This window comes from Podarcis liolepis (genome assembly GCF_965112155.1).
Source record: "Podarcis liolepis genome assembly, chromosome: 4".
NCBI classification, from domain to species: Eukaryota; Metazoa; Chordata; class Lepidosauria; order Squamata; family Lacertidae; genus Podarcis; species Podarcis liolepis.
In genome coordinates, this window is record NC_139558.1 from 69,948,123 (window position 1) to 69,968,939 (window position 20,817).

Here is a 20,817-nt window from a genome sequence, read left to right on the forward strand (position 1 = left end):
ATGTAACAGATCTTAAACTAAATATGGATTCTTGACAACATGAAAGTGCAGGGATGCCCAGTTAAGCCCCACCCTGCATAATTGATCACAAGACACGGCGCATGCCCACCATTTGAATGGCAATGTCCATTAACTGGGGGGGGGGCAGCACCCTCAAATATTTTAGGCGGGGCTGAAGGGACCTTGGCCCCAAGGAGTTGGCTCCTATGTGAAAGTGCCATAGTTTGATCAGTTGAAAGGAAAGCAAAATTTCCCAAATTCTGAGCTAGGGACAAAGAAGGGAAGTGGAAGCAGGATGAAGTGAATGTGGAAGTCACATGGAGGAAGGATGAAAGAAAATGGCAGTCTGGCGAAGGTCATTGGGTACAAGTTAAGTGTGAAAGAAGGAATGTCAAGAGACGAGTAAAAATTATTGGGAAAGTGTGTTTGTGTGTCAATATAAAAAGTTTTCCGCTTAAAGCCTCTAGATCAGTAAATTTTGACAAAATTGGGCATGCTATGTCATGCAGTCTCCAGAACAAATGTACATGAAGAAAACTGAACTCACTTCTCTACAAGGAAATCACAGCGGCAAAGAGCTTAGCAATTTCCAAGAGGGAGTAGATATTATTTTAAAAGTCAGTAATTATGGTTGGTTATGCCAATCTCTGCCCCCATCCACATCCATGCTGTGACTAGCTCTGCCCTTGCACCACTGCCTCAGTAAATTTTAGCCCTCCCAAGTGGGCCCTGAGGATGGAAAGTTTGAGAGCCCAAGATGAAGAGGGAAAATGTTAAACCAGGAGGACTCCAGTAGAAGTGCATTCATAAACCACTTAACCTGGAGACTTATGTCCTTCAAAGAAGGGGCTTTGAATTTGGAGCGGAATACCAGGCAAGAATTGTTCTTCTGAGTTGAAATCCTATCCCAGTACTCTCTATTTGTGAGAAAAATGGTTCCTTGCAATCTAACAAGCTACACGGTGAATAGATTTATTCAGTGCTTTTTTTGTAAAAAAAAATGTTTAGAGGTACTCTCATTTTCCTACCCAAATTGAAATATGAGGCCAAACCTAGATTCACAAAATGTTTAGGGGTATGCGTACCCCTGCATCCTCCCAGGAAAAAAACCACTGGATTTATTTGTATAAGGGCTGCTTTGAACACTTTGACATAGAAGGCTTAGAAGAGACAAGAGGAAAATCCTGAGGCCACCCAGATTTAAGCAATGCTGTAAATTATGTAGTAACACTTCCCTCCCCCCGCCCACTTGCAGCGAGGTGTGATCTCACATACCTGTGGTATATGAATGAATATCACCACAATGTTGCTGAGCAGATTGGGTCTTTCCCAATCAGTTGTTGTCTTTTTTCCTGGTAAAGTGAAAATCATTTCAACGAAACCCATACAATCAGCCCTGCCTGTGTGGCAGAGTAGGACACCTAATTTATAATAGACAAATTAGCAGGGGAATGATCAAGAAGGATGCCGTTAGGAAATGTGTTTGTGGAAGGGGCATTTTGTTCGGCAGCCTCAAAAGATTTACTAATTGTGTCTCAGACAAAAGTCCACTGGGGCAAAGTGAATAATGGCATTATTATGAAGCTTACTTAACACTGCAAAAAGTTTTGAGAAATTTGAGTGCAATCCTGCCTAATCTCCTGGTGTTGAAGACTGAGGGGATGATCCTTCTGAGGGGCTTGGGCCTCTGCTGTGCCTGCCTGGAACCAGTGTGGTAAAAAGAAAAAGGGGAAAAGGAAAACCATTACCCTCCTATGAGCATCTGCCCAGAGACAATGGAGGACTCCTTACTCTGCACCTTCCAGGCCCCAGCTCATATTGTTCTGTTATATAGAATGTACTATAGAAATGTAAATATTGGATGCAACTTGTTCGGATAAGTACCATCATTCATTTCTAAGACTTCTACAGATTCTGAAAGCAAGCTTCAATTTTATTTAGAGCCACTTTTAAAACTAGGCAAATGTTGGCAAGCTAATAGAAAACTCAAGTGGTGGGTGACTGGCGGGTGATAGATGCATGTGACATGACTGGGTGGGGAACACTGTGGTAACAATAGAAAAGCTCACTATCAGTGGGTGATGATTAAGGCAATGCAGACACAAACATTCTCTCTCTTGATTAGACAGATCAGCTGTTTTCTCCAAATTCTAATCTTGACTGGATGGGTTTTAAAAACAGAAATAAAATGCATTCAGTGTAATAACATCTTTGCTGGTGTTGTAGAGCACTCATTAGCAAAAAAAAAGTTATAGCAAATAAATATTTTTCAGTGTGAACGGACTGCACAAATCTATTTCATTTTTTTAAAACCAAAAAACCTCCCAAACAAACCCTATAGGAACTTATGAATAGAAATTCATTTGCACAGAACCAACCTGCCAATCAGACCTGCTGTTCTGTAAGGATTTGTACATCTGTTTGATGTCTTTCAGTTAAATAACAGCCCTTTATATCAGGCCATACCAGCTGCTTGGAATGTCTGTCGCCTTTATTTCAGAATTCTGTGGACAAGATGCTGGCACAGCTCCAAGGGGTCCTTTTTGTCTTGGACTCTTGACCTAATTAATACCCCTCATAGGTGTCAACTTGGGGGGACTCTTAGTGTTGAAGCACCCACAATTTTTTTACTGTGGGTGCCTGGCTAGTCAACCCAATGCAGCGTTCGCATGACGTCACACAGCATGATGTCATGCACATGCTGTGGCACGCCGTGTGATGTCACCTGTGTGACATGCATGACATCACATGCAGATGGCTGACACCCACAATGTGGGGCAGAACCTCTGGCACACCTGATACCCCTATTGCACCTAGCAATATCTTGCCCACAATACTCATGACGTGCAGCTTGACGAAACACCTGTAAGGCTGAAGTGGCCTATGGTTAAGTTGGCTCTTCTCACGGTTGGCATACATGTGTTAAAGAGGCATGTTGAGTCTTTTTTAATATAATGCACATGGAAATAATACTGTACATCATTACAATTTTTTGTTTTAGTTAATTTAACAATGTGCAATGACAATAGAATTTTGCTTTATTTATTTTTAAAATTTAAAAACGTATATTGTTGTCCGTTGCTACATTATTGTACATGATATGAAATTAACTTTAAGAGACAGAGAACTGAAGGGCAGCCTTCACCATCATGATGTCCTTCAGGCAACCATCAGCCCCAGGCAGCACAGACTTCTTTCCATGTATATGTGAAGGACTTTTTCACCCACTGTTAGGCAACTCATGCAGTTCTCAGATTTAAAACCAGAAAAAAAATGTTTTGGCTCTTCTACCAGGCTAGCCCCCGACTAGTACTCTCTGATAAGGGCTGGGGAATCTAGCTAGGCACTCTCCTGCCAAATGGCTGAATAAGTGTATGGGAAATGCATTCGGACGACAAAATGTATTGAGGAGTTAGTGATCTGACACGGAGCCCTTACTGCCTCTGTCCTTCCCCCTCCTGCACACTTGTTAAGTTTTTTGATGGTATGAGAACAGTCTTTAATGTCCTGAGAACGTTGGGAGGAGGTGAAGGCCCCCACACAGCTGCCTTAATCAGTTGTGGAAGATAATGCTGGGTACCTTCTTTGATACTGGACATTGTTTTGAGAAAGTGAGGCATTGGGAGCGGGTGGCTAATGGACGATCTGCACGTAACCAGTCTTGGAAGCCCCACAGGCTATCTATAAAATTGGACGGTTTGGGCAGAGTCTCTCTGAAGCTCATCACAGACTGATTGGTCACAGGGCCATGCAAACTAAGGTTAGCTGGGAGAGTCACTTCGCCACTTCTTGAGGTTTGCTTGGTATGTATACATTACTTGCTGTTTTGGAATAAAATCTTTAAACTTCTCACTCACTTGTATATTTTGTATTGCTTCTGAATCTCATTTTAAAGAAGCATGAGAAGTAGATACACATGGCAAACCCCAAATACTTAATAAATGAATGGATTTCTTGGATTAACATCAGCGGTGATCTTCATCCCCCCAGGTCCCTACCAATATTTGCAGGGGGGGGGTTTAATGTCACACGTCCCTTTGGATCCAGCTATGGCTTTTGCCTTCTGTACTTGGAGCCCAGTAGTTGCTTCGTGAGTGTTGGTGATGACTAATAAGAGTTCCGAGAGCTCCATCAACCTCGCTTCCTGCAACTGAGTTCTCCCGCTAAAGGCATGACCTATTTAGAAGTTCTTAAGATACAATAATGATCAAATGTCAGCAGGACAGAATGAGTAATGACAGCTTTGAAATTTATCCCTACTTAGACTGGAATAGCTGGGGTTGGTGGGAGGGAGGAGTGGCACTTGCACAGGGTGTTTCAGTAGACAGTTGTGTGCTATGCTGCCAAGCACTCTTGTCCACTTGAAAACACATTAGAGATTAGGCGTGCCTTTGTCTGCTTGGAACCAGCGAAGTATGCAGCATTATTTTCCTTCTGCGACCTGAGAGTTTCTTTTGATCTCTTCTCCTGATGCAACTCCAAACTGTAGGCCTTTTTGAGGCCAAGGAACAATAGGGCATTTTCACACGGCATGAAACAGATCTAATTGCTTTTGCATACGCAGGGCAAACTGTCAATCAGGCATTCGATAGGTGGCTTTCAAGAGTAAATCCGGCCATTTGCTCACCACCTGGGCACCATTTCAATGCATTTTTCATAGGTTGAGTAAAGAGCCCAGGAGAGCCTCAGTGACAAGCTGACCTGATTTCACAGTGAGCGAAAGCTGCTAATTATGATGACTCCATTGCAAGGTTTGCATGTGCCGACTCTACAGATGGCCTGGTTCACAGGACTAAACCAAAGGAAATGGTGGAGGGCTGCTCTCAGATTTTCTGTGATTTCTGTGTCTTTTGGCAACTACCTGCAGTAGGGGTGATCTGCAAATTACCAAATGATCAGCCAGCAAAATATTGCCATTTCATTACTATGGATGGACCTCTCTCCCTAAGGTTTTGCCTTAAAGAGATGCTCAAATCCTGCTGCCAGAACAGGACTTTGAGGCAGAGGCCCTAGGACCCAGGACACCACCCAACAGAATGAGTAGGAGAGCACTTTCCTGAATATAAGCATTAACCAAATGGTTGGTTTGAAAGCCACACTTAACAGTTTTGTATTTTTACAAGGGGTAGGGCATTGACTTAAAATGCAGCGATCATAGCTATTGGGACCAACATCAGCACTGGATATTCTTAGGCAGCTGCCAGGGATCCAGCACTTTGTGTGGGACCCACCTTTAATTTTTATTTCGGCTCAGCTCTCCTGGTCACTGCCATTTGAATTTTATGTTGTAGCATCACTCTGGGCAGGAATGGCCCACCCATGAGGCAAGGTGAGGCAACCGCCTCAGGCGGCAGAATGCATAGGGGCAGCAGATCCAGAATACAACTTCTGCTGCTGCCACCACTGCCTGCCACTGCCATGGTGGCCGTGACAGCTGTGGCATGCTCCTTAGAGGAAGGACCTGCTGTTTCCTTGGCAGCCCCTCCCCCCCAAATATTGCCTTTCCAGCAGCAGCCTCTTGGTGAACAGGTTCCAAAATGTCTTGGGCCAACCCTGGTTCTGGGAGGTTCAAATGGCAGCTGCTAGGCACCTGGTTGCTGCTCAGAGTGCTGATGCTGGCTGCCACCACTGCCATCTCTATGAAGTAAGCTTCCCAGGTCCCAGAGGAGAGGGCCTATCCAAAGACCTCCTCACCTCTGCCACTAAGCCTGGTTGTCACCAAGTGCTTCTCCATCTCCATGTGCTGCTTCAAGATATAGTGGCTTGCATCACTATCATCATCATTACAACTATTATTTCAATTTTTCATGGGCCCTTCACTATCTAGTCCCAGGGAAGAAGAATACAACCATCTAAAATTCAATACTCAAAACAGTTCAAAACAAATTACAGTAGTACCTCGGGTTGCAAACGCTTCAGGTTACAGACACTTCAGGTTACAGACTCCGCTAACCCAGAAATAATACCTCGGGATAAGAACTTTGCTTCAGGATGAGAACAGAAATTGTGCGGCGGCAGCAGGAGGCCCCATTAGCTAAAGTGGTGCTTCAGGTTAAGAACAGTTTCAGGTTAAGAACGGACCTCCAGAACAAATGAAGTTCTTAACCCGAGGTACCACTGTATAATCACAGGAACAGGATGGGTCCTGGAAACATGCCAAAGACCAGGGTAAAGAGGCGCATTTTCAGCATATGACAGAAACTGTAGAATGAAGGTACCAGGTGCATTCAGTGTGGAGGAGATGCCACAGAAAGTGCCCTCTTCCAGGCTGCCAGCCCTCGAACACATGAGGGCAGTGCAACTACCAAGATGGCCCTCAAGAGGATCTGTAGGAAATGTGTTCTTTCCTATAGTGGGGGCCTGAATCTTTCAGAGTTTTAAACAGTAATGTAAGCACCTTGAATTAGGCATAGAAATGAACTGGCAGTCCAGACTGACATGGACAATGCTTGACAATAGTAGACAATTGCAGTTTCTCCGTGCTGGTCTTTTAATAAAAAACATGCTTCAGCACCCAGTCTTGCCTCTGGAACAGATGTTTTATACCCAGGGCATTATATGAAAGAACAAAACTGTTGACGTCAGTTACCAATTTTAAAAAAATGCATCTAGTTCTTCATTTAGAAAGGAGTAAGGTGTCATAAGTAGATTTTACACAATCCAGACAACCACTCGAAGATTGTGGCACTCTATTTCACACTATCTCTGTGCCTAGAGAAGATAAATCTTATACATTCTTTTTCCAAGAGGCAATGTTATTAAAAATAGACTAAACTAGTTGCAGGATAATTTAATTTCTTATGCGCTCTTGTTTTAACCTACCAATTAAAGGAATTTTGACCTTTCCACATAATTAGTTATGGTGTTTGTTTTGTTTCCAAATTTAACAAAGAAAAGTCACCTTTCACATGAATTAGTTCAAACAACGGGAAACATAAAAATATGACTGAAATATTATCACATTGAAAACAGCCAAAGTTAGTAAGGAAAGCAAATTAGCCATTTCTGACAGCAGCTAGAACTTGAAATGATACATATGCCAACAGATAAGGAACCATTTATCATCTCAGTATGGGGAAATGGTAGAAATGTTTCTACCAGTTGTGCTTATTTGTGCGATATCTGATTTTCTCACTATATTGCATTAAACATCCTGTGGATACTAAGTCTAAGAACTTTGCTGCTGTACACTGACTTTTGAAATTTGAAATGTTGATGATTAGAGGTCCCATCTGGGCATTCAGGCTACTTGCATGTAGGAAGAATAGGAAGTGTGTTGCAAAGTCTTGCCCCCTTCAGACAGTTATCAACCCTCCCCGAGTGAGGGCAACTGAAGCAAGGAGCCTCTCTCCACTTGTGGAGTAAAGCAATTTATGTTCTAGACTCTAAATTGTGTCGAGTCTCTATGTGTAAAAGAAGAGAAGAAGAGTTTGGATTTGATATCCCTTTATCACTACCCTAAGCTTTATCACTACCCTAAGGAGTCTCAAAGCGGCTAACATTCTCCTTTCCCTTCCTCCCCCAGAACACTCTGTGAGGTGAGTGGGGCTGAGAGACTTCAGAGAAGTGTGACTAGCCCAAGGTCACCCAGCAGCTGCATGTGGAGGAGCGGGGATGCAAACCCGGGTTAACCAGATTACGAGTCCACTGCTCTTAACCATTACACCACACTTGGCTCTGCTTCATAAAATCACCCTCCAACCTCACAGAGGGCTAAAAATGGACCGAAGGTGACACACTGGAGGGAGCAGAGCATTATTTGCACACATGCAAATAATTTGGACATCTAAATAAGGCAAAGGTGGCCAACCAATTAGGATTGTCTTTCTTCAGAACTTGGTGGAGCCAATCAGATTTCAGAACTTTATGGGGATCTTTTCATTATTTTTGAAGACTGCCTTCTTGTGGCACGTCTGTGGAAGTACCGGTTAATTACACTTCTTGACAGGGCTTCTGTCCCACACCCTGCCTTCACAACAATGTCCTCCTGGTTATAAACGAGGGGGTTGCAGCCCATGTTGTTTGAGGTAGCACCATTTAATCAAGCTCTCACAGGATCAATAATTCATTGCTCAAACAGGGTGAATAAAAAGGATAAATATATACACACGTATAAAGTTCTCTATTCCTGATTTTTCTAAGTTGGGAAGGGTGTGTGGAATAGCTTCAAGGATCAGAGAATAAGAAAATAATAATATTTCATCTCCTCTGGTTTGCTTGTGTTTAAATGTTGGAGTGGGATACTTTCCCCCTGTGGCTCTGGTGTTCTCATGGGTGTACATAACTCACAAAGAACTCTGCATATGGAACTTGGTGTTTTTTATGCTGTTTTCTGTAAACAATAGGGGAACTTCTCATACATCCATAAAGCTCTTCAGCTCATTAAAAAGAAGAATGTAACCATGCCATGTGGGAAGCTCAGCTGCTTATAAGCAGTTCCTAAACCCAGCGGAATACTTTGTTTTTACACTGCAACATTTTGGTATAAAATGTTTGGGGATTTACAAAACCGGATGAAAGAGTGTTGGCTCTCAGCACATTCTGGATACTTTTAACAACCTAACTGGAGATGGATCTCCATTGCAAGGCTGCTTTCAGGGACATTGGATCCAGTCATGCTTGGGGGAAATATATTGAAAACAGGCTTTACTTAATTTACACTGGCTTTCCCTAATTTATCTGCTCTGCTTTTACTTCATGGTTACATCACATTTTACATTCCTCTGGTAGAATAATGTTGAATCAATTTGGCTGCTCAAGGCACTTTTGAATGCAAAAGAAAAAAGTTATTATTTTGAGTTTGTGTTTTCAGTGGAGAAAGAAGTATAGTCGATGGGCATTTAAACTGTGGTGATAGATTAGAGAGAATGTGGCTTCTTCCCTGTTCAGGTGCACATTCATGCAATCTTATTTCAGCTATTGTGTGAAAAGTCTGCACCATGAATCCTGTCAGTAATTGGTGCCTACAGTTTAAAAAGTAAACAACTTCCTTCAAAGAGATCCAGTCCCTTTCCTACTGAACCTAATTATCTTGTTATTGGGTCACCAATTCTCAAAGCCTGTTGAATCAACACTTTTTGTGAAAGTCCTATCTTCTGCAAATCTTTATTGTGGCAAGCACTCTTTCCCCTGGGCAAGACGTTTTAAAGAGCACATTAGCAAGAGCAGATATAATCCGTAAACAATGGCTTTATACTTGGCTGGCTCAAAATAGCTAATTGCCTTTCTGAGTAGAATCTAGGAATAGAACATCTAACCTTTGCTCTCTCTCTTTTTTTACTGTTAGCAGCATTCAACGTTTGCACAAGCAGACTATTTGGAGCCTTGTTAGCACTTCGGCTTCTAGTCAACTTAACATAACTTGCAGTATTTCCATTCCAACAGGACATCCAGACTGCACATGAACCCTAAGGCATTCAAAGATGTGGGAAACTCATACACTTGAATGCCTCCATATTAATAAGGATTTTGGACCAGGAGCTATTATGGTCTGAAATGTACCTCTGAAGTCCTTAATGGCATGTCATCAGTGGCCACGAGTGCTTTCTACCATCTTTGAATGGTCTGCCAATGGCAGCCTTATCTGGAGAGTACATTTTTATAAGTTTGAGGTTTGAGAAACTGCATTCACCACTTGCCATTGAACCCTAGAAGTGTGAGAAGGATCCTTAGAGCAACAGAAACATTAGGCACATTATTCAGGATTTTTTGTTTTTGTTTACCGTAGTGTGAAGAGAAGTACTCTTTGTGGCAGCATAGACTTTGAAAGACTTTGGGCTATTGTTATATGTTCACAGCACAGCTCTTCAGCATCAATATCTTTGTTTCCATTGTGGATCGATTATTTTTCCAAATTCTTGCAGCCCCTAAGTCCATCATTAGTAGATTTTTTTAAAAAATAATTCCAAATATGGAATTATATTGTTGCATCTGTTATTGTATGGTCATGTCTAAGAAAACACAGGAGGAACCTACTGTACTTTGAATTTCTGCTTTAGATTTTGTGGTGCCTCTTCTTGGGCCTCATATTCAAAGTGCTATTTCTTTCTCCTTTTTCTAACTTGATCTGTCTCAAGGTTTGTTGGTATTTCTAGCTCCTTGCGATCTCAATAGCATTTATCAAAACTTTGAAAATTCTGCATCCCACAAGGTAATAATTGATCACTCGCAACTGGATTGTAGCTGAATTTAAATCAGCTTCCTTATTTTTCGGAAGCTTGCTTGTAAGTTTAACTTCAAAAAAGGATGTTGTCCTATGTAACAAGGGAATCTCACAAACTTGAACTTACAAATTGTATCACCAAGGGCCTTAGCTTCAATTTGGGAATTATTTACAGGTACAGTGGTACCTCGGGTTAAGTACTTAATTCGTTCCGGAGGTCGGTTCTTAACCTGAAACTGTTCTTAACCTGAAGCACCACTTTAGCTAATGGGGCCTTCTGCTGCTGCTGCGCCGCCGGAGCACGATTACTGTTCTTATCCTGAAGCAAAGTTCTTAACCTGAAGCACTATTTCTGGGTTAGTGGAGTCTGTAACCTGAAGCGTATGTAACCTGAAGCGTATGTAACCCGAGCTACCACTGTAAACCTTTTAGGCTTGTGTCATCAAAGATTTAAAAATAATGCATTGCATGGTACAAAAGAAGGGCACATGGGTTAATGTCCAGGACTCTCTTTTATATGCCATTTCCTTTCCTTTTATTTTCATGTCTCTCCCATTATCATAACCCTGACCATGCAGATTCCCAATCTCATTTGCTCAAGCTGTCCAAAACAGTTTCTGTTATAAAGGCACCTGTGGTCTCCTTTAGAACAATTCCCAATAAATATTATCTTAGATAACCTCAGGCCCAGAAATATCATTTTCTGATTGTTTGATTACATCAACATAACACACAATCATTGTCATTTCTTCAACATGACTAACATCAGGTGTGAAGTCCAGAATAATTGAGTAGTTTTCATTGAGAAGGTAAATCTGTGACTGGATGCAACCATTGCAGATAAGGGCTCACCTGATTGAACACTGTACCATACTAAACATGCCCCCTGCACAGAAAACGTATGGTATTTTTGAGCCCAGACTTGCTCCTGATAGGCTTGTTTTCTATGTGCAGGGTACTCTAGGGATGTGGCCAGAAGTTGCACAGTCTGGACCACAAGTTCTCTATGTCAGTCAGATCTACATAATCTAACTCTCCAATTCTCTGACTTTACTAGTAAATAAAACACTTTGTACTATGTGTGTATTAAATTCCAATGGCTTTGAAAATTTATAAACTATTTTGGAGCACATTTGTTCATCCCAATCTAGAGAGACATATCAGGATATGGATATGACTTCTTCTTGCCAAACCCACTTTTCTGGACTGGAAGCAACAGTGGGTAGCATCTAAATGCTTCCCCCTATCCACATTCTGGCACATGGCGCTTGAAGGATGTTTCTTTCAAACGGGTGTGCTGTTATTCCAAGTAGGCCCTGGAAAACATCTTTTTCCAAGTCACCCTCCTATTCTATTCTGTAAACTGCAGTACCACGAGTAGAATTTTCCCAGGTGATCAAAGTGATACAGGGTTAGGCAGTCTTTCAGTTCATATGCATGTAGGTCTGTTCATGCATATGTGTGTGTGTGTGTGTGTGTGTGTGTGTGTGTGTGTTGGGGAGGGGGTCGTCTTTTGACATGGTCTTCTTTCCTCTCCTGCATGCATGTTCTCTCATTGAGCTGTTTGTCTGCATAGGGCTATGAGCTTTCCTTCCTGAAAAGTAACATCTCAACAATCCTCGAAAGTTACTGGCTTGCAGTTTGTAGTTTTTCTGTTGAAGCGAGCTATGATTAGACAAAATTCTGCCCCCCCCTCCCCAAATTAAAAATAAAAACAATGTATATTGCTTAATGAAAGGATGCTGAAGATAAACCACATATCAAGTAGCAAACCACTCCCCTTAGAATGCCACACATGCTGAAGTGCTTTGTGGTTTTTTCCCTCTTCTTCTTCCAGGGCCCAGAAGACAAATATAGAAACAAGGGGAACTGTTGATGCCCTGTACAACGTTATCATCAATGACCTTGGTAGAAGGTGTATATAAAGTCCAGAGCAAGCACAAACCCCTTACTTGGTCCTTTACTTTTCAGGGTAGGTACCAATCTCTCTTCTAAATATATATTTGTAGTCCAGAGTGCTGTAACCTTTTCTCAGTATTGTATTTTATGCTGCTAAGATGTAAAGGTTTTAGTTCTGATAGCCGTGTTTAAGTTGCTCTGTGATGCTGCCAGCCAGCATGGGGGCTCCGGGAAGAGATCTCTCTGCTGAGACCCACAAAGCCAAGCGCTCAATCAGCTGGAAAGAACCATATTCCTTTTGAAAGGAGATTCCCGTCCTTGGTATGCTGAGGATGGGTTGATCATTTATTATATGCAAGTCATGTTTTCTATCTTTCCAAATACCTTTGGGAGCTTTTCAGTTATACAACTTAAATGCTCCGGTGGATCAGCTAGCTAAAACATGCTTAGATGAAAACGAGGCTGAAGCACCTTAGAAAATGCACAGCCTAAGCCAGTTTTCAGTGATATTGCAGACAAGAAAACACTGGTTGGGATTGTGGAGGGCAAAAAAATACAAATTTTTGCTTTGGGTTTCAGTGGGGAAATCATTCCTTTTAACTTCTCGTTGTGTTTCACTCCCCGCCCCCTCCAGAGGCTTTATTTCTTTCAGAGACTATAGGCTGCCCCATAAATTTTAATCCTCCCTTTTTCAGTCCTGAGCTTTCATACCCACACCAGCATTCATGCCCAATACCTGTTTAGCCCAGGAATTATGCCCTAGTTAAACTTTGTATAACCATCACATCATTCATACTGTGCATGCAATGCATTATTTCCTGGGAATCTGTGAAACTTGACTAATACTGAAGAGAGTCAATGAATGGAAAGGCTTCATGAGAGAGTCTCTTATGAGTCAACTCAGTTCCAGGTGGTTCAGTCTTTACCTAAGAATGAACCCTACTGAACTCACTGGGACTTGCTTCAGAGTAGACTCATTTAAGAGTGCAGTTTCAGTCTCCGATGCATGGACACATGGACACATACAGATTTGAGACAGTGAAGACACGAGGAAGAAATCCTGCAGTGTTCTTATATTTGGTAATGAGATTGCAAGCTTGGGTCAATTGCTATTGATGTAGACGAAAGTTAATGAGGCCTCTGGTACATAGAGGTTAGGCGAGCTTTCTGCTTTCTAGTTTTTAACAAGGCTGTCTTGTTGTAACATCATGCATTGACTGTTAGAGCATTTGTCTAAAGTTAAGGAGGAATGACAGCAGCATGTACACTTCAAAACAGAAAAAAAATCTTGCAGTTGGACCAGAATATTTTGCTCAGTTGTTTCAGTAATAAAATAGTATTCGCTGCACCCAAATACAGTACCCATTGAGAAAAACCCGGTGTCAATTTAATGTTTCCCAATGCAACCCTTCTCCCAGTTGGTGCTTGATTTTGGAGATGAAAATATATCAGAGTGCTAGAACCTGCTGCAGCAAGATCCGAAGGGACAGTTTTAATACAAAATTCACTTCGGTGCAGGATGAGAATAATGCACAAAATGAATGAGAGCCAAATGGCTATTTCATTTCCCTTTAAATGAAACTTCTCATTTAAAGATGGCTGTGATTTCAGGCACAGGGAGAGTGATGTTTCAGCACTTCCATTATAAACCTGTAAATGGTTTTCATTCTAGCTGGTCTCTGCTGGCCTACATAGATGGAAAAACACAAGTATCGCATGACTACAGACTGTTCTGTCTTGAATCTTGTGTTAATTGAAGGTTAAAGTTAGCTATCTTCCCCCAGATTGCTCTTCTGTCCCTCTACCTGTACATTACGTCACTAAATACAGAAGGCTCATTATCCAAGCATTAAATATTTTATTATTTAGAAAGCAAAATACACAAGGATCCCCCCCCAATTACTACCACAAGTATTCTGGGATGAATAAGATAAAAGGACCTGTTAAAGGTGACAATCTTGTGCATACGTACCCCACTGAACACAGCAAGACATTGTTCAAAGTAGGCATCCTTGGGATTGTACCGTTAATAAACTTAATGCCATTAATCTGCTACTCTTTAAGGGCTGCATGTTTGGGAAATATTACTCCCAATCAATCAGTCCCTTTTCCTTCCACAAGCATTTCTTTATTTTCTCACTATAGATCACTATTGCAGCTTGTTTTGAGAAATCTACCAGATATGGCACTGGATGGGAGACAGACATAGGGTTTGCTCAATTTGGTCTGCTCTACTGTTTTTTTTAAAAAAGTGAACTCCTTTATTCACACACAGATTCCTCATCAAGCAGTCTATGTATTGCTGAGCCATGAGAGCAACTGATGATCTCTTAAAGATCATTGTGTTCATGGCTTATATTGCCAGCTCTACCTTAGAAAGCCAGCACCAGTCTAGATTAGACAAATACTAGGCAAAATGAACTGATGATCTGACTTAGAATAAGGTAGAGACGAATTTTCAGAGCACAAGCTAAAATGATAGGCCATTTGTTTTGTCTATGTTTATTGAATTGTCTTTTGGATATGTTGTGAGTTGTCTTGAATATAAATGAATTAAAGCTTTCAGTGAAGATTAATTACAATAAGTAAATACAATAAATATGCATAGGAGTGCAGCAAAAAAACAGAGAAAGGAATAGAAATATTTTAAAGAAATAAATTAAAATTCCTTCACCCGTGAATGATCACAGAGTTTTCCTGCATTCCTGGCTAAGGAAAGGGCCTTCAGACCTGAGTCTTTGTATCTTTATACACGCACGCACGCACGCACGCACGCGCACACACACACATACACTTTATTTCTAGCAAATCTTAATCAGATCTAAGAAACAACCTGCTCTCCAGGTCAGATTTCAGCCCTGAAGTCACAAATCTCCACTCATTCACCTGAGAGTTGGGCAGCATTTGCAGCTTGGCAGAACCCTGCTGCCACCTTCTGGCTTCCATGTGCCAGGCTCCCACAGCCAATGGGAGATGTTGCTGCCTCTCCCATCAGCTGAGGAAATTAAAACTGGCCTGCCTGCCAACTGGCCAATCATAGGTGGGCCTGTAGGTGGTGCTGGGATGGGTGGGTGGGCAGAGCTGACTGGGACGCCAGAGGAAGTCTTTACTCAGGTCTGCTCCCTGGCCATTTAAAGTGGTCCACCTCCTTGCCTGGCACCACAGTTGCCGTTCAGATTTCCCTCCCTCCTTCCCTTATCCCTTGGCTTCTTTCTTTGTACTGGTATTTGCTTGACCTTGCTATGGATTGCTTTAGTTTCTGTATTTGGGGCCAGGGAGGAATTTCACCCTCAGGCTAATTGGGCCTGTTTGGTTTGTTTGCCTTCCTCATAGCAATCATCACAACTTTGGTGGTTATGGCATTGGGTTTGATCCTTAGTCTTTGCCCAAGGGGGAGACCCTTCCGTGGCAGTGAGGTATTCTATTAAATGAATCCAGGGGGAGGAGCGTCTGTCCATACACCCAGGTGGCAGTTAAGGGCCATAGCACTCCCTATCATTGCAAAACTGTCAAATGGTATCCATTTGATGTATGTCATAGGTCATCCTTTGGCAGGCTTGAACCACTAACTGACCAGCAGGCAGGCTGGACAATAGCAGAGATGCTCAATACCATGCCAGACTTGCATCCGTACTCAATAAAGTTGTGGTCTAATTTGAACCCATGATGCTTCTCTGAGTCCTTGCTTTAATTGTTGCAGTGGATAAGAGGGTGGTGAGCTGCATTGGCTGGGCACGCAACAAACCAATTCCGAACATGTGTGGGATTAATTTTCCGTAACCCTGTACAACTACAACTTATCTCTCAAATACCACATTGCAGGCAGCTTTTAGCTGTGCAGAACAGAGTGACAAGACACACATTTGAAAAATAAATGCATGCATAGTTCAGCTTTCCTTGGAAACAGCTGCCATGTGGAAGTGCTCTATATCGCTCTGCTTTGGATATGAGATAGATAGATAGTAATTTTGTTGTTGTTACAGGCTAGATTGCTTTGTTTTTCTTTTGGGGAGTGCAACTTTCAGCTTGCTCGCCAAGATGATGGACATGTCGGAATTCGGGGAAGCTGCTCCCTTCCTCCGGAAAAGTGACAAGGAGTTGATGGTGTTGCAGACTGTGGCTTTTGAAGGTAAGGTGTTAGTTGTTGATTCTGCCATCAACCAGGAAGGCTGAATGATGCATACTCTATAGCTTATGATTAGAAGTTCTATCGTAAAGGGCCAATGTCTTTACAGCAGTCTGTTTAGACTGGTGCCCCTTATACTTCTGCACTTTTAAAAAATGTGCATTTGTTCTGCTGGCCTGACCAGCTGCATGTTCCATATGTAGCTTAATATGTACCTTAAATTGCACTGCAATTTGAATATATAATAGGTAGCCTTTCCATTTTACTTGACAAGACCCTCTTTTCCCCATTGATGTTGTGATTATTCTGATGTCAAGATCTTGCAAGAAGGGTTGCAGAACTTTGATGTTCACCATCTCAAAGTATAAAGTAACGTTGTCTGGAAATAGCACAGCAGCTCTTAGCCAGCTCGGAGAACACGTATTGTTCTTAATGGTATTTTAAGAAGGTAAGTACGTCTGTTGCATGTGGGTGACATATGGCCTGCCTGGATTCAGTGTGTGCTTTTAGACATCAAAGCAAAGAACACACGGCTTCCAGGCATTGTTCTATAAGCATCAACTAGCTGGAACCAGAAGAAACTTAAAAGCAACAGAGTTCAGAGCGTGATGCCACGCCTTTAGGGTGATAAGAAATGGCTGAGGTCATTTGCAGCTCTTATGACTTGCACTGTATACTGTAAGATCAACAGTATAAGTGCATCCATGAAGTATACTCTACCCTGTGGTATGATAGATTTGGCACTGTTACATTGTGATGATGTGCAAATGTGTCAATTATTGAATCCCTGATTCTTGAATTTTCAGCTCGAGTTTGTTGGCTTCTTTGATTTGAGCAATTCATAAAAGCGAATGCTCCAAAAGCGTTTCAAGTAAAAAGTAAGCTAGTGTAAGAGGGTGGAGCAATGGGGAGTGGAACATACTTGTAAATTACTCAAATTCCAAACAATCAAATTGTAACCTGTGAATTGCACACTTCCTTGCATTTAGCTGAGGTTAACCAAAAGCACATTTGGGTTGGTGTTTTTTTTTTTTGTATTTGGTGGTTGTTTTTTTTGTAGTGCAGAAATGGTGCCAGAGCATTTGCTGTGTGCAGTAGGCACAGGTTATTCATCTTCTGTCTGGGAGGATCAATGCAAGTGGAATATAGTATTCAGGAAAATGAACTATGAGCTGGAACATCTCTAGATAAAATCTCACTTGAGCTGCTAACACAAATGATGGTCTTGTGCAGCCATAGGCAAACTTAGTCCTCCAGATGTTTTGGGACTACAATTCCCATCATCCCTGACCACTGGTCCTATTAGCTAGGGATCATGGGAGTTGTAGTCCCAAAACATCTGGAGGGCCGAGTTTCCCTATGCCTGGTCTTGTTCAAGGCCACTGCCCGCTTCAACACCTTCCCAATCTGAAGGAGGGTCAAAGCGCCATCTTACCTTTCAGGGCTGTTGTAAGGATTACTTGAGTTTGTGAATGTGCTCTGAACACATACAAAAACAACACAATTCTATTCTATCAATTAATATTCTATTATATACAATTCGTAATTTATTTTGCAATGTTGAGTATCAAATATTTTTGCATAACAACGAAGGACTCATTTTTCTATGCTAGGGAAGAAGAAATGCTGGATTCCAGATGAGAAGAAAGCTTATATTGAAGCTGAGATAAAAGAGACTGGCGGTGGCAAAGTCACTGTTGAGACTGTGGACGGGAAGGTAAAGAGCCCCCCTCCCTGTTTGATTAGTCACAAGAATAAAACATTCTAGACATAATGAGGACAGAGAAACAGTTTTTGCTGCGTACAAACTTAGGCCAGAATCAGTTAAACAGAAAGAAGCAACAATCCGAGGAAGGGGTGGAGGATCACACAAGAGAGAACCATATAGAGGGCTGGAGATTTCCTTGCTGCTACGCTATGTACGATCTCACTGTGCTTCTAAAACCAAGGGCCAAAATGCGTGTTAAGCTCAACGTGTATATATACAGCTACACCTCCAGATTTTGTTTAATTAATTTTTGCTGTGTGAGGAGGAGCCCGATAGTTATCCAGACCAAAGCACAAGGGAAAGGGAGGCTTATCTCTCTTCCCCCAGCCATGCTCACGATGAAAATCCTCCCCTCCCCTCCTCCCAGTATAGCTAGGAAGCTTAGGCAAAAAAAGTTCACAATGGGATATTTTTCTCTAAGTCTCCTAGCTCTTTGTGTGTATGTTATCTTCATATATCCAGGAGCCTATAAGCAATTGCCTATAGGTGCACATGAGCTCATGAGACTTGCAGTCTTTTGGGGGGGGGGATGACCCTACAGATATGTCATTTATTGGTACCTGCATGTGGGTAGCGTATGAGGAGCCCCCTGCATTTATGTGAAAGCATTTTTGTTTAAGCTTCTACCCATGGCAGTTGGGGTGACTGAGAATATGTGGCACATATGGAAGCCATACACATCTCCCCGTGATTCCTGCGGAATACATGAACAAGGCCTTAGTATATTTAATTTGTTTGTATATTGTATGCATCGACCCAAAGGATTAAGCAAGAAAGTCTTTTAAAATCGCTGTTGACACAAACAAATGAATAAAACCTGAGAGAGGTTTAGTCATGAGTTTGCAAAATTAATAATAATAATAATAATAATAATAATAATAATAATAATAATAATAATTTATTTACACCTTAGTCACTCTGGGCGGCTCCCAAAAGAATATTAAAAACACGATAAAACATCAAACATTAAAAATTTCCCAACACAGGGTTGCCTGCAGATGTCTTCTAAAAGTCAGATAGTTGTTTATTTCCTCGACATCTGAAGGGAAGGCATTCCACAAGGTGGGTGCCACTACCAAGAAGACCCTCTGCCTGGTTCCCTGTAACCTCACTTCTCACAGTGAGGGAACTGCCAGAAGGCCCTCGGCACTGGACCTCAGTGTCCAGGCTGAACGAAGGGGGTGGAGACGCTTCTTCAGGTATACATGAAGCAGATGCACTGAATTAAGGTTCACCAAACACTTCATTGCTATGACCTGTAGACTGAATTGGGACATAGGTATTTTATTTATTAAATTTCTACCCCACACCATGGTCCTGCTCACACATGACACTAAGCCAAACCAGAGCTTAGCATGAGTGAGCAAACATGTGGGTTTCTGGGCTACTCCTTTGATCCTGACCTTCTCTCCAGGCTCATGACCTTTGCTCCTGCACATCTAGTCATGGCTTGTACTTAGCCATGGATTGACTTAGCATTATGTGTGAATCAGGTCCATGTGAGTTTATTGACTTACCAATGCTAGGATGTCTCTGATATCAACAACTGTCCTTTGTGGATAATGAAAATTGTTAATTTAATTGTCGTGGTCTGTACTTTCTGCATTTAATTTTTTTTCTGACCTCATGGTTTACAATCACCCCTATCCCACTGCCACTTGTATATCTACCTACAACCCAGCATAACACTTAATGTACTTGATTAAATGGTCCGTCACCCACACCACTCTTTTGTCATAATAAATGTGTTAGTCTTTATGATGCCACAAGGGTCTTCATTGTTTTTGTTGCCATGGTGTAATATTGGTACCCCTCTGCAAGTAATTTATCTACAAATTATAATGTTTAGTAACTGTTATGTCTTCATTGGTTCCTGTTTTGTTTTAAAATCACAACAGCTTCAGGTTAATGCTTTGCTGCATCCTTCATAGGCAAATTGGGATAGCATTTAGCTTATAACCAGTTCCCAGTGTTTGACCACTTTCTCCATCTTGCTTTTTTAACTTCAGATGACCATCATCATTATTACTTTCTTAAAATCATGTATTCTACTGCTTACAACAGTGGGTGGCAGTATCCAACAAACTGAAATGGATAAGAGATGCATTTTCTTTTCTTGTTTTCGATCAGTCTCCCAAGAGACCAGATATTTAGGGTTGCACAGAAGCCTTCAGAGTTGAGTTTCCATTTGTGAGCAGCCTGTCCTTGAAAGTAATCCTTAAACAATCTTTTAATTTTTAAAAAAGTGTTGTCAGATCGCTCTGTAGTACAGGAAGTTTGGAAAGGCCGTGGTTACAGTGTTCCCTTTTCTTGCAGACAGTCACTTTGAAGGAAGACGATGTTCAACAGATGAACCCTCCCAAGTTTGACATGATTGAAGATATGGCTATGCTGACCCACCTCAACGAGGCATCTGTGCTGCAAAATTTGAACAGACGCTACAGTAACTGGATGATCTATGTATGAGTCATTCATTGATTTTCATTTAAAACTGCATGTTGAATTGCATCTCCATTGTGCAGGATAAGAATCAATACTGCCAGATGGACATTCTGACCTTTGACCCCTTTGTGGTTCCTGTTCCTGGCTTATTATGCATGAGGGACTCTCCTCTGTATACCCTCTGCTCCTTTGTATATTCACTTCTGTGATCTTCCTTTGAAACTGAGTTTCTGGTGCATGCTGCTGGTCAGAAGTTTCCAGAATAACCGTTGACAGGCAGACAACCAAAATACCCTTGGGATCAGTTCCCTCCCCCCCAAAGTAGGTCAGCTCTCTATACCCCTGTCAAGGGGTAAGGAGGTTATTGCTGCACATAGTGTCAAGTATGTGGTTAAAAGGAGTGGTAGATTGTGTCATAAA

The 20,817-nt window shown here is 41.8% G+C and overlaps 1 protein-coding gene across 2 annotated transcripts in view; it reads left to right on the forward strand.

Moving 5' to 3' along the window:
* Positions 1–4,690: 4,690 nt before the first annotated feature.
* The window catches only part of MYH15 (myosin heavy chain 15), a 94,899-nt gene continuing 78,772 nt past the window's right edge, over positions 4,691–20,817 (forward strand). Inside the window, exons 1-5 of one of the 2 annotated variants that reach the window (XM_083498487.1) lie at positions 4,691–5,080; positions 12,000–12,134; positions 16,045–16,190; positions 17,801–17,904; positions 20,272–20,415. In XM_083498487.1, coding sequence (XP_083354613.1) covers positions 16,100–16,190; positions 17,801–17,904; positions 20,272–20,415 — 339 coding nt within the window. In that variant the 5' untranslated portion in view covers positions 4,691–5,080; positions 12,000–12,134; positions 16,045–16,099. The remainder of the gene's footprint in view (positions 5,081–11,999; positions 12,135–16,044; positions 16,191–17,800; positions 17,905–20,271; positions 20,416–20,817) is intronic. The other variant, XM_083498488.1, reaches the window with a different exon arrangement.